General features: G+C 35.1%; 1 protein-coding gene across 4 annotated transcripts in view; it reads left to right on the top strand.

Moving 5' to 3' along the window:
- The window catches only part of LOC131031999 (transcription factor IIIB 60 kDa subunit), a 308,160-nt gene that overhangs the window by 84,031 nt on the left and 210,090 nt on the right, over positions 1–14,039 (top strand). For 3 of the 4 annotated variants that reach the window (XR_009103351.2, XM_057962880.2, XM_057962882.2), the window contains exons 7-8: positions 9,418–9,474; positions 9,639–9,751. Coding sequence is in view for 3 of the 4 variants with exons in the window: in XM_057962880.2 (XP_057818863.1) it covers positions 9,418–9,474; positions 9,639–9,751 (170 nt within the window). In the remaining variant the exon portion in view is untranslated. The remainder of the gene's footprint in view (positions 1–9,417; positions 9,475–9,638; positions 9,752–14,039) is intronic. The other variant, XM_057962881.2, reaches the window with a different exon arrangement.

Genomic DNA, 14,039 nt, shown 5'->3' with positions numbered 1-14,039 from the left:
TTGTCATCAATATGCAAATGATCAACTGGATTAACCAATACAATGAATATGGGCCTGCTTATATAGGCAAGGCCATAAGGATGTACGAGCACACAATCATGACATGTGGCTCAATGAGAAACAAGGGTAGGTAAGAAATACTAGGGGTAAGTAGGAGAAATAATATAATATTCCACAAGAGGTGGATGACCCACCAAATGTGGAGTGTATTAGCAAAATAAGACCACAAAAGGTTGAATTTCTCCTGCAAGCTATATCCCTATGTGCACACTTCCCTAAGTGTCTCAAATCCAAACTACAAAGAGATGCATAATCCTAAGGTAACTTAAGTAAAGTGTAATAATATCCATGATTAATATTTATTTACATCAACTGAGAGAAATATCATCAATGCCAAAAAATTATTGAATGAAGTGATTGTAAACTCCAGTGTGCTTTGTATGAGTATAATCAATTGGGTTCTTCACTAACTATAAGACATAAAAGTGGAGTTGGTGCAATCTAAGGATGTTGCATATCACTTAAAATTTGTTGTAACCATACTTCTTTGCAGTTATCACTAATAGTTGCTTTGTACTTTGCTTAAGTATGAGATAAAGCTATATTGTGTTGAAGATTATTGTACCATGAAACAACTTCGGATCCCAAAGTAAAAATGTAAGTAGCTGTTGATCTATGGGTGTCAACTAAATTGATCATATTCGAGTCTATATATCCTCTTAATTTGAAATCATTAGTCATTTGACAAAGAATTGCAAACTCAAGAGTAGCTTTGACATATTCTAACTTGCATTTCCCTCCTACCAATGAACAAGTTTTAGTTGATTGAAAATTGAGACAAACTAATAGCAAAACAAAGATCCACTCATGTGGATGTAAGATAGATGAAATTGCTCACCAATTGTTTGTAGAATGACTCATCAACTAGTGATGAATCATCATTGGTTGACAACTTCCACTCAACTTTCATAAGTATAGTGGAAGGATTACAATCATAGTTTAATCAATAATAGAGATGAATAAATGAATCAATAATAGAGATGACAATGCATACTAGATACGAGAGTAAGATATATCTTTATTTAGACATGAAATTTATTACAAAAGAAGATGAGATGATTAGCCAATGATTAGAGTCAATCTGAGTAGATCATATTGCTTTCTTTGACAATACACAATCTTTTTAAAAAACCCAACACACAATCTTGATCAACCGATACTTATAACTACTGGAAGTGAACAAACAATTAATACATAGTCGGATAACCCATATTATTGGAACATAATAATAGTCATTGTACACTAACTACACCTTTTTCTTGTTAGCATTTTGTGAATCCTAAACAGTTGCTAGAGTTCTTCCTCTTTTGTCTTCATCTTCTTGCTTAGATTCTTCATTCATTTTTTCAAAATTAGTTGCTTTTGCTTCTTATCAGAAACAACGTCAATGTAATGCACTTGGCCCTTACCAAGGCATCAATTACCTTTCTCCCAAGTTTGCAATTGAAACAAAGTTACTTTCGTTGCAATGCATTTTGACTTTCTTCATTCTTTTTCAATAGTGAAGGAATCTTTGTGTACTTGGTTCTCCCTTTTGGAGCTTCTTGTTTCTGGGTGGAGCATTGGAATACAATTTATTCTTGAGCCAAAGTAAACTCCAAGGTGAGAGCTCTTTTGATTGGCTCTTGAAGAGTGGAAGGCTTCAATGCGTTGACCAAACCATTTAGTGGCTCTCATTGTCCTACAAATAGAAATTTGATCGTCTTTACACATTAGGAAGTTTAACAACTATTCTAAAAAGTTATTTTATGTAGTGATCCATTGATCCATAATGTTTTAAGTTTGCAAATTCTTGAGAGTGAATTTATGGATCAAGCCTATCAATTTTTTCAACCAAACTTTTGCTTAATTCTTCAAAAGTAGTGATGAGGCTATGCCTTTGCATTATCATGTTGAGATACCACCATGCATGGGCTACCGCTTCTAGATGAAGGGAAGCAATCTTGATGGCTTCTTCATACATTGGATTTAGAGATAGGAAGGTGTTAATTTTCTAGATCCATGCATAGGTTGAGTTTCTAGGTGTTGATATAGAACTTTGCTCAAACTTTGCTGCATCTCCTTGTTAGCTTGATTAGGAATTGACTTCTTCTCAATTCACAGACCCTTTTAGAGATTGATGTTGTAGAATGTAGCAAATGATAGATCTTGAACTTCTTGCTCCAAAGCTTTGATTTAAAATTAATTGCTGAAAAATCTTCTATTGGCTCAGTTGCCACTGCTTTTTGTGGATTTTCTTTTCTTTTAAGGAACTTGGGTTGGAAGGGATTGGGTAAAGAACCAAAAGTTTTGTTAACTCTTGATGTACTTCCCCCTCTAGTAGGTGTTTTTGAAGTTCGAGCAGCTTTTTGAACTTGCATGACTTGCACCATCATTGCTGTTGTGTCTTGAGTGTTTGAGTCATTAATCTTTGACCCATATTCAAATTGATCAATGCTTCAAACATTGCTTGAGATTTTTGTTCATTTGAAAATCGTGTCTCCCTCTTTTTGCCATCATATGTCTCCTTTGATACTCTATTATCTTCTTTTCATTGAATTGCATCAGCCCCTGTTTACCAAGTTGGCAATATCAAGACTTTGATAGCATTGTAATATCCCTAAATGGAATATTATGTAATATTTGATCAAATAACGCTTACTTCTCGATTTTTAACACTTTGTAATTGAATTTTCTTGTCACAAATCAGAATTACTGAAATAAATATTGGATCTGTGGAAATTCAATCCATGGCAACCAAGGATGAACAAATCGTATAAATCGCGATTTCTTTCGAGTAAAAAACGCAAATGATTTAATCGTAGAAAAACCAGGAAAAATTTTCTGGAAAATATCGCGCCCATTTTAACCAAAAAAATCGTTGAAAATCATGATTTAAACGAAAGAAAATCAATGACTTTAAAAACTATGAAAATGTTTGGAAAAGTGCGAAAAAAACCCTGAATTTTATCCCTAAAACCTTTCGACCTGCGGAAATGACTTGGTCATTTTCGCGTGGGAGAGACAGCGATGGTGGGCAAATTTTGCGATTTTCATGTTTGTGTTTTTTATGGGATGTGCAATCTGTGTCACAAGATTCGCCGAAATTTTTAGGCGCTTTTTTAATTGTTCTTTATAATATCGACCCCATCTATGTCTATTGAAGACAAACTTTTAATCCTTGCGGCTATGGATTTTTGTAGAATACCAATTGTTACAACTATTGAAGATTTGTGTAGTGTGTAGTATGGGGACTACATGCACGAGTCAAGACTATGGAAGGCGTTGACGCGATTGGGTGGAGGTCTGCAGGCAGAGTCACGATTGCGGAGAAATAAATGCACTTCACTACAGAAAGATTGAACAAAGGGAAACAAATTATATTAGAAAATCTCACACAATAACTTTATATTTTTATAATGACAATGGTAAAAACCTCTTATATGATTTTTAAAACATATGTTCTAATTAATTATTAGATTTGTTTTTAAATAGAATAGAATTTAATATTTAATATTTTGTTTCTAAACTTAAATAAAAAATTTAACATATTTTTTATTTTTTTCATAGTCTAATCAATGACCAATAATCATAATGCATATAGTTATACAATATTGATAATATATAATATATATTATATTCACAGTCTAATAAATAGAATATATTAGACTATGAATATATTATTATCTTATATTCACAGATAGATTAAAATATATTCTCAGTTTCATTATTCATAAATTCATACAAAAGTGTGCACATATTATTGTATATTAGACTTTACAATATTTATTTGACTCAAACTTATTTAGAAGTTGCACTTGTTTTTTTTGTATATGATATGTATTTGACTCAAACTATGATTTATATATGATGGAAACCAGTAATATGTTCTATAAATTTAGATTATATGTGTGTTTTTTTATGAATATTTTAAGAAATTATATATTTTCAAATGTTCAATAAATTTGCCGATTTATTGCCGAGTCCCGATTTTTTTAAAATATTGGGCCAAAAGATTTATTGCCGAGTAAGAGTTTTCATCTTTGATTGCAACAATAAATTAATAACCCTAATTAGCACAACCATCCACTTTTAATCTATTATTTATTTTCATTTTAAATAATTATAGACAATCCTGAAATTGCAGATCTATACCAATCAATACAACAAACCAGCACCCAAATTATTATGTATGGCGCTGAACAAGTGACCTAACAAATTCAAGTAATGGCATTGAGTTAGCTGCCAAAATTTGAAATATGGTGCTGTGGAAGCTGCCTAAACTTGAAAAGAAGGCACTGTAATAGCTTCCAAGATCCGCAATCGTGACAACAAATCAGTTTCCCAATGCTGTTGGAAGTTCACGATTTGGCCTTACGAAAGCGACCTTTGAATATTTCACTGATAGGCTCTATTCCAGTAGCCATGATAGCTAGAAGTTAACTCAACAACAAAAGGATAATTCATTAGTGGCTTTTGGAATAGATTGTGTAAGAAATTTTTACCATCAATGTTTCCTTGAACTCTCTTGTACCCTGATGATGGATCACAGAGTGTGATTCGAAACGTTGATGGTAAAAGTTTCTTACACAATCTAATCTAGAAGCCACTAGTGAATTGTGGAAATCTGATAGCTTTGAACAAAAGGATAGCTTATAATGATTTTACCATGAACCCTCAATTGGCTGCCAAAATGAAGCTCCAAAATGAGATTGCCCAAATCTAAATTAGGGATTTTCGTCAACTAATACATTGATGGAAATTAGAGGGGTTCTAACCATTAATTCAGTGATGGAAATTGGGAGGTTTTGGTTATTCAATCTTCATGATAGATGAATAGGATGTCCAAGCTATTTGCTGGAATGAAATAATAAACAAGCATGCATCCCTTGGTCAACATGATTGCTTATATAGACCCTTGGGTGCCAAAATTTCCCTCCAAAGAATATCCTTTTCAAATTCCGAAGTGCCTCTTCCAATGCCACATAGGAAGATTAAATAAGAGATTTGTTTTAATTACAAAGCCCCCACTCTAAGTGCCTACTTTTTGATAATGCTTTACTACAAAGAACTCCACTAAGTCCACTTTAGGCATCTACTTTATAAAAACCAAATTTACAAGATTCGCCTAGACTTGCCAAGACTCAGCAAGTTTTTGAGGCAAGTGGGCCAAAGCGAGTCCCTAGGACTTGGGACTTGGGACTTGGGATTTGGGCACCTGAAGTGTCCTGGAGACTCACTAGATTCTAATGTCCTCATTTCGGTCACTTCAACATTGTATTGAGCTTTGGCTTTCTTGGTGACTGTTAGCTTTGTAATAGGGGATTTTTGATATTGGCAATGAGCTCGGTTGGTCTTGAGGATTCCTATGACACTTTCCCAAGTGAATTTTGGTTTCTGGTGTGTTTTCCAAGATTCTTGGAGAGAGCGTCTATTTATAGTAAGTCATTCGGTTGGCCTCGATTTTGATTTTTCATCATCAATATCATTCCAATATGATCAGATTTTTATTTCGATATTTTTCGGCAAATCCACAACTTAAATGTATTATTGGCATTGGCTTTAATTTAATGATTTTATTAATTTTTCTTAATTTATTAAAATAATTTAAAAATTACCTTGGTCTAATAGTGTTGGATTAATTAAGACATTAGCTAATCATTTAATTAATTAGGTCCTTTAATTACTTTACTCACTTAAGCCAAACTTAGGTGCTTTTTTCTTTTATCAGATTAGTCTAATAATAACTTAAGTTGTTTCATTCATTATGATTGTGACACTTGGCACTAGCTAATTTAATCTTTCTTTAGGGTTTACATCTAGGGTTTCATTATGCTTTTATAAGCATTCATTGCAAACTATCCGATTCAGAGGAAGCGGTGAGCACCCGAGTCCTGCCAAGGATAGTCAAAACTCTATCAAATACATGTGCTAACTCTCCCACAAACTCATTTTTGTTGTTGGCGGAATTATCAATCGGACTCTTCATCATGTGAGAGTTAGTCCCCATCTCTTCCAAATCATCAATTGAATCCGGTGGAAGCAATGATGGAGGCATGCTTGAAGGGTCAGCCTGTCTTATTAGATTCTTGAGTTGCTACACATAGTTTCTTAAGGCATTCATTTCCCTTTCCAGCTTCTTCTTATCTTCTTGCACCATATTCAATCTATCCTAGACTGTTTTCACCGAATCATTCAAATCTTCCATCTCTTGTTCAGCGATGGCAGGACCCAACTCAATTGTTTCCAAGTAATAGTTATCAACAATGATCTCATCTTCCAGCTTGTCTACTCTTGGGGTAGCTATCTATATAATTCGGGACCCTGTATTATCTCTTGTGATCTTGGAATGCTTGGTAGCTTTCTTGCTCTCAACTGTCTTACCAATTCTATCCAAGAAGCTATCCAAATTATCTGTTGCCTCTTCCTTTGCTACTGTCACTTCCTTGGTCATTCTTTCCTTGAGCCAGGCCAAGATGGTAGATCGCTCCTTCTCTACTTGTAATTCCTTGAATTGCTGATCTACCTGGGTGAAGTTGTTTCTTCATTATCATCTTCATCCATTATCTCCACATATTCATCCTCTGTGGCCTTGTTGTTTATAGCTTGTTCTTGCATTGCCGGAGGATCTTATACTTGAGGGTACTTTTTTGTCCTCTCACCTCAATTGTTCTATATTGTAGATTCTAAAGACTCGTTCTTGCCTTGATCCATGCCTTTCTTGAGTGATTGCCCTTCATTGATGTTTACTCTATTTATTGTGACCTCATGTATGGATAAAGTGCTAGTAGAAGGATGATCTGAATTTGTCTTGTGCTTCTTTTGTCTTGATCCTTCTTTGTGGCTTCCTCTCCTCTTAAAACTCTTTGGTTGAGATGATTGAGTAGCATTCTCGCTCATGCTTATGCTCTCCGTTTCTTCATCGGATGAATCCAGATCTCCCATCATATCATATGTCAATTGCACATTTTGATTCTTCAATTTATTGGTTTCGACATCTACCCATCTTAATTTGTTGGCCATTACAGGCTTCATTAGCTCTTTTAACTCGGTGATCTCAATGTCGACGCAATCAACTTCTATCTCTCTGTCCTCTTGCTCATAAGCATGCTGAAGGCGCCTTCCATCATCTTGCACTTGATCAGGGATGGGGAATACTCTGCAAATCCTGATGACCTCTATTGATAGCCTAGAGAACATCTTCCATCTAATCTCAAAGTCATCCTTGGCGTTCATCCAGTAGTCTTCTATATCCGGCCGGTGCTTGTGTCTGCGTCCATTGATCCTCCTTATGTTATGGTGTAGGAGCACCTACCTATGAAGACATGAACCAAGAACAAGATGATTTTCTATTAGCCTAGAAGGAATGTAATAAGACCCTATGGGTCCTTTATGTAATTCAATGTCCTAGGAGTGTGACAAGTTTGTCCATGGTTGGGTCAAATTGTCATCTAGGGTTTGGTAGGGCAAATTGAGTCAAGAAGGGTCACAATGGTCTAAATTGAGGGATCAAGTGACCACAAGTCTATTTAAGTCATTTTTGATGTTTTAGAATCAAATGTAATCATTTTGGGGGACTATGATAGTCTAGAGTCTAAGTTGGTTGAATTATGCAAAAGTTGTCATATTGTCAATTTGTTGTCATGACAATTTTGCTCTTTTTGTAAGTCGTGATTCTCCAACGGTCAGTCAGTTTGAAAAATAGTTGGAGGAGGTTGTGGTCGTTTGGGAAACACCTATAAAGGACCCAAACACCGAAGGATGTATGTTGGTTGATTTGGAAAGCAATTAAAGCATCAAGAACTGTTGGAAACTCGGAAAAACCGTCTAATTTCTCTTGATTGCATACTGAAGGTGGATTGGCAAGAATGCTCATGGCATAGATCCTGTAACTAGATTGTGTTACCTTTGTTTTGCATTCGGTGTGAAGTCTTGATGTGATTGCTGCCCCATTCTACAAGCAAATCTCTATCGGGTACCCTAAAACCCTTAAACCCCTAGGGTTTGATTGCAATAATGGGTTTTGGCCTATCAATCCTTAACTGAACACTCTGCCGTTATAGGAGATGATAGGCCACTGTATCATATGTCAGTTTCCAAAGCCATTAAGAGGATACAATAGGGCGAAGAGGATGGAGAACTTACCCTAGGTCTGGCATCTCTATGTGACCGACCGGTTTGATGAGTGTCGTGCGTGAGAATTGAGTGGTAGAGCACTGGAAAGGGTTTGAATGTGGTAGAAGAGTACTTTGGAGGTTTAGATAACATTTCATGGTCAGTGATGGCCACCTATTAAGAGAACCAAACCAGTTTGTGAAAGGCGTTCAGTCAAATAGGTCTAAAAGCCTTATTAGGTCTGTTTATATATTAAAGGATTCATGAAACAAGTTTTGAATCCTTAAAAATCTCCATATTTCATGGTTTTTTGAAGTTGTTGAGTCTTTCTAGAGTTCAAGCGTTGAGTCCTAGTCTGAGTCAAAAATCAGCTTGCTACGTGTGAGGTGAGTTTGAGTCTTGTAACACCGATAAAAACAATTTAAGTGGATAATTTATGAAAACATAAAAAGCTTAACTCACATAAAAGGTTATACAATCATTTCCCTAGCTTTATTTTCCTAAGCTCATGTGAAAGCGAAATGGGCTTAGGGATCATCATAGGAAGTTATTGGAAAGGGGATACAAAACAATGAGAATTTGCAACTTTGAGCAATGATTAGAAATGTTCTTTGTGAATGAAGGATGATTAGAGGTAGGAATGTATTAATGTGCTTTTGTGTTGGGATTTTTAATGATTTAGAATTCACTTTTTAAGGTTAGTTAGGTTATGCTTTTGTTTTTTTGGTATAAAAAATTCACTTCTTGGTCTGAATTTTAGTACAAGACGTTGACCAAATGTGGACCAGGCTTTGTATGTAGTTTGGATTACTGTGGTATCAGTCCAGGTTTAGGCCAAATCTAGTATAAGAAGATGCATAAGTGAGTGGGAGTTATATACACTATACATATGGCAGCTAATGTATGCTCATCATAAGTTTCCACCTTCTTTGAGCAGTTTAAATAATTACATGTGCTTATTTCTTGTTTAAGTTGGTATCTAGTTAGCAATTGTCTTCATATTGGTGGCAAGTTAGTGACAACTATATATAGAGAGAATGATTACAAGAACCCATCAATTCAAAATTTATCTATACAATAATTAATAGAGGTTATATACAGTGGTTACCTGTTTTCCCTATCTTGAATTTCAATACTACAAGTTTTACGATTAGTAATACTTGATCTTATCATGATTTTTTCTATAGCTCTTGAAAAATTTGTTGTAGATATATTATGTGTAATAACTAGTTCATTGATCAATAACTATTTCCTCTTGTGTAGGCAGGAAGAAAAGCCATTTTTGCTCATCGATTTTTCAGATGTCTTACAAGTAAATGTGTATGTTGACCTAAACTAGATTGATTTCATAATCTTAATCATTTGTGATTAGCGTAAGCATGAATTTTACAAGAAACCAATGTTTTGAATATATGATAAGCTGGACGTCTCTTCGTGATGTGTTATTATTTTAATTGTTAACTAATGTTTCAATATTGTCTCAGCTATGTATTAGGTGCTGTATTTTTGCAACTTTGCAAATTGTTGAGACTTGAGCAACATCCGATCATTCAAAAGCCAGTTGATCCCAGCTTATTTATTCATCGTTTTACAGATCGTAAGTCGGTATATCTTCATGTTTCTTTTATTCTTTCTTGGAGATGATTAATTTTTATTTGGTTTGGAATTAGAAAAGTGGAATGCAACTGTATGGAAATAGATCAAAGATAGAATTAGAAGAAAGGGATGTTAACGCATGATAGGTTCGGTAAGATAAATGATTGAATGAGAGATAAAATGAAGTCTCTCATCAATCATTTATCATATCGAAAACTATGATAAAACCTTCAAGCAATTAATTCCTCTTTAATAGCCATTCTACATTTGCATTTAAACAACCTATTGATAATCATACTATGTATTTTGGTTATGTTCATCGATCTATTAAATCTTGTATTTAGATATATATCGATTAACATAAATAATGTTAAATAAATGATTAATGAAAACACCGATTAACATATATTATCGGGTTGCATATAATATATTGTGCTGCATATATTATTGAATTGCATATGATATATCGGGTGGCAATATAATGAAGATCACCGATAGTTATTGGTGTGTTAGTCTACACCAATAGTTATCGGTTGTTAAGGCTAACACACCGATAACTATCGGCTGTTAGCATTTAGCCAACATCGATAGACATTGGTTGTAATACTACTCCCACCGATTGGCATTAACGTTGAACATGCATTTGTTTAGTATAAACAAAGAGGCACGATCAAGTAATGTCTTGATTGGTCATGACCGATCAAGGCATTGCTTTACCGTGCCCCATTTGTTACATACTTATATTGAGTGGCATTTGTGAGATAGGACATAGAAAACATTAAATGCTCCTCTCACCTGCCACAAACAAGAAGATAGTCAGATATATACATTAAGGAAATAATAAAATTAAATAATAGAATATAACTTGCATATTGAATGTAAATTGAACATCATTTACAAGGGAAATATCATGAATCAAACTAGTTAGATCTTTATATTATCTTGATAATTAGATGAGCAATTTTGGAAGTTTGGGGATGGAAGAAGTTGAATCTTAATGCAGTCAAGGTTGGAGGGTTCAATTAAGGATTGTCCAACCTTGCAATAAAATGCATTTTCTTTATCAAAATCTTGTTTAATTCTGCAAGAAAACAACAAACTGCTAGAGAAACAACAATATCTTATTCATCAAAGAGCTGTATTACAAGTTTAAGGCATCAGTCATGAAATTCAATAGATCACACTACCAGTCATATGATTTCATTTAGTGTATTTATTTCTTCATAGACTTCTAGTGAGGTTCTTCTCTGATCTTTTTCTTTCCTCAAATCATATTAGACTTCTCTTTTATACGAGATAAAGCATTGTTTGATACCATGATCCACACTCTCATAGTAAGGTGATAAGGATCATTTGTCTCGAAATTAAATAGTTTTCCCAATAGATTACCTTTGAAATTGGTGCACCACCCTAGCATAGCAGGTCGGTTAATTGGTAACATAAGTTATTGTCCCCAGTGAGCTAGGATTCCCCAAATGTAATGCGATTCCAAACATAACATCAAGGAGTGACATGCTTTTAAAAGGTTTCAAGTGCAGTCATATATATAGAGATACTTTGTGAAGGGTGTGCAAACAAAGTGTAAAAGGGAAAATAAAATGACTATTATTAGAGAGGTATGTGATTGGGAGGAAAAAGAGCAAGGTCAAAATAGTCGAAGGTTTCGAGTTGTAGAAGGAAGATTTTCTAGATTCTAGGAACCAAGATTGGTTATTAAGTTTCAGGACTTCTTTAGAGGATCTACCATGCTTAGAACATAAGGGCTTCATTAGAATCATTGCTAGGAGCTAGTTGTAAGATTGGCTATTGTAATGTCCCCTTTTTAGCAGTTATCTAGCGATTTGTTGCTAGCCCTTTTTGCCTTGGTCTCAGGGGCTAACCAGGACTTTGCAGGTATCAGTGATGGATTTGGCCTAGGCAAATTCAGTTTCAGGCCAATCAGAGTTGTTTTGTTAAGGTTTCCAGGAACTTTCTATTTATAGTAAGTCAGTTTGGGCACAGTGTCGGGTGAATTTTGGAGCCATTTTGGTTGATTTCATTTTGGTGCATTTATTTATTTGCCTGAAATGCATTTTAAAAAAGAGAATTAATTATTCAAGCAAGAATCAAAAGTTTCTAAAGTTAAATTCAATTATTTAACTTAAGGGGTTATTTAATGTTGATGCTAATGTTAAAAAAAAGAAATATTAAAAGTACCCCTTCTTTGTGGAGACATAAGGGGATAATAATATTTTATTCTATTTTGCTTTAATCCCACATTGGTGATGCATTGGGATTGGAGTGCAAAATAAGTAATAAATAGAAGCATTTAGTGCTGGAAACACTATCTTGGGAATGGTGATAATTTGAAATTGGTGATTTCTAGAGTTTTTCAGGAGCCTTGGCATTTGGGGACGAAATCCCTCAAGTGTGGCATTTTTCTTCCCTGTGAAAGACTAGGTTTGGGAAAAAATCATTAAATACAAGACATTGGTGATTGAAAGGGAAGGAGAATAATAGTTGGGTTATGGAATGCAGTTGATAGTAATCGCAAAGATCATTACAAGTATTCAAGATCGATTTTCAGCTCATTGGTTTAATATTTCAGCTAGTAAGGGGTCGAAATGTATTGTTTGGGGTGTAAGTCATTCTCAGATTTACGGCAACTTCAGCAAGATTACTAAGTGCTGGTCCAAACTGTATCTCTGTTTGGTGCGATTTTCTGGAAACATATCTCTACGCAACTGGCAAATGGTATAGGGAATATGCAGGGTGTGTGATTGCCGATAACGGAAAGGTGCAGAGCTGAATACACTGAGATTGGCTGCTATACATTTATTGCTGAAAGTGTCTAGTTCTTTGCTGGATGTTGCTCACGATATTGGTTGGGCGTTGATACATGTGGCTGGGCGCGAACTATCCACATTGTGCAGACTGCGAATTCCAAAAACTTTCCGTGACTTCTGGTTGTGCGTGGTTGCATTCGCTGTGTGTTCCAATGTGGTAGACAATTAACTATAGTGCTGGAGATGCAAATTTCAGGAGGCTGCAGTAGAGACTTTGGACGGTGAAGGTAGTAGCTGGTCATGGAAAATAAATATTCCCTCAACAAGTTACGCCCCGGGTTCTTCATGCACTCTTATATTAACTGTGTTTGGATTATGTGAACAAATCTTTGTATAGTGTTACTCATGAAGAGACACAAAGGCTTGTAAACTGCTGTGAATTAATAAATCATTATCATTATTTAATACTGATTTAGGCTTTGGTTTAAGTACAATAGTATTGTTTGTTAGTTGTAAATCATTGTTCTTGAAAAATTATAGGCTGTTTAAGTACTTTGCATATGAATATGTGAAATGATTGAATGCAAAAGACCAAAAATGCACCAGGTTAAGCTTAACCACAGTCCACAGTAACAAAAAATCAAAAAACTCAGACACTATTCTTCGTCAGATAGGCCATCCTATTACAGTGGTATCAGAGCTTTAAGTTCTACGAACTTGTGAGGGTTAATGAGTGAAAGAGAAAGGAGATATTATCAGCGAAAACTGAGAAAAGAGTGGCAACCACCATTAGTTCTTGAAGGTCAAACAAGATTAGGTATTTTGGGTATTAATTGAGGGTTCTCTTCACAACATGGAGATTCTATTCCCATAATCACCTACTCAAACGAACTTTCTGTTTTTGAAGAAGTGATTCATTCTCAACAAAAAATATGGCTGAAAGAAGAGATCCGGGTGAGGAAAGGTTTATATAGCTATTAGACACGCTAGTACAAGGGCAACGGTTAGCAGAACAAAGGTCGCAATAGCAGAACCAACAGTTGAATTTATTGACATAGATGATAGCTAGACAAATGGGCACAAACGTGAATAACCTTGGTGGTGGTAATGCTGGAAACAATCAGCAAGGTGGAATCAATAATCAGCAAGGTGGAATTAATAACCAGCAAGGACGAAATGATTGACAAAATGGTGGGCACAACGGAAATGGAGGACAAATGGTAGATAATTTTGGTCATGCACCACAACACAGCGAGTTCTAGACCTCTCATGCGCAACTTTACACCTAGAGTTCAAGTTCAGCCAGCCGTTGAACCACATATTGTTTACTTATAGGATCAGTTTTGGAGAGATTGGGAGAGTGGTGGCCAGGACTTTCAGACAGCAATAACTCTTCAGAACTACATTGATGTGAGGATGAGACACATGCCTCATGCAGGTGACAGGAACCAAAACTATGAGCTTAGGAAGAAAGTGGGAAAATTGTCTTTACCTTATTTTGATGCTTCTGGTAAGACTACAACA

The sequence above is a fragment of the Cryptomeria japonica genome, chromosome 4 (assembly GCF_030272615.1).
Source record: "Cryptomeria japonica chromosome 4, Sugi_1.0, whole genome shotgun sequence".
Classification (NCBI taxonomy): Eukaryota; Viridiplantae; Streptophyta; class Pinopsida; order Cupressales; family Cupressaceae; genus Cryptomeria; species Cryptomeria japonica.
The sequence above is the reverse complement of the archived record's forward strand: the minus strand, read 5'-3'. Positions and strand labels throughout refer to the sequence as shown.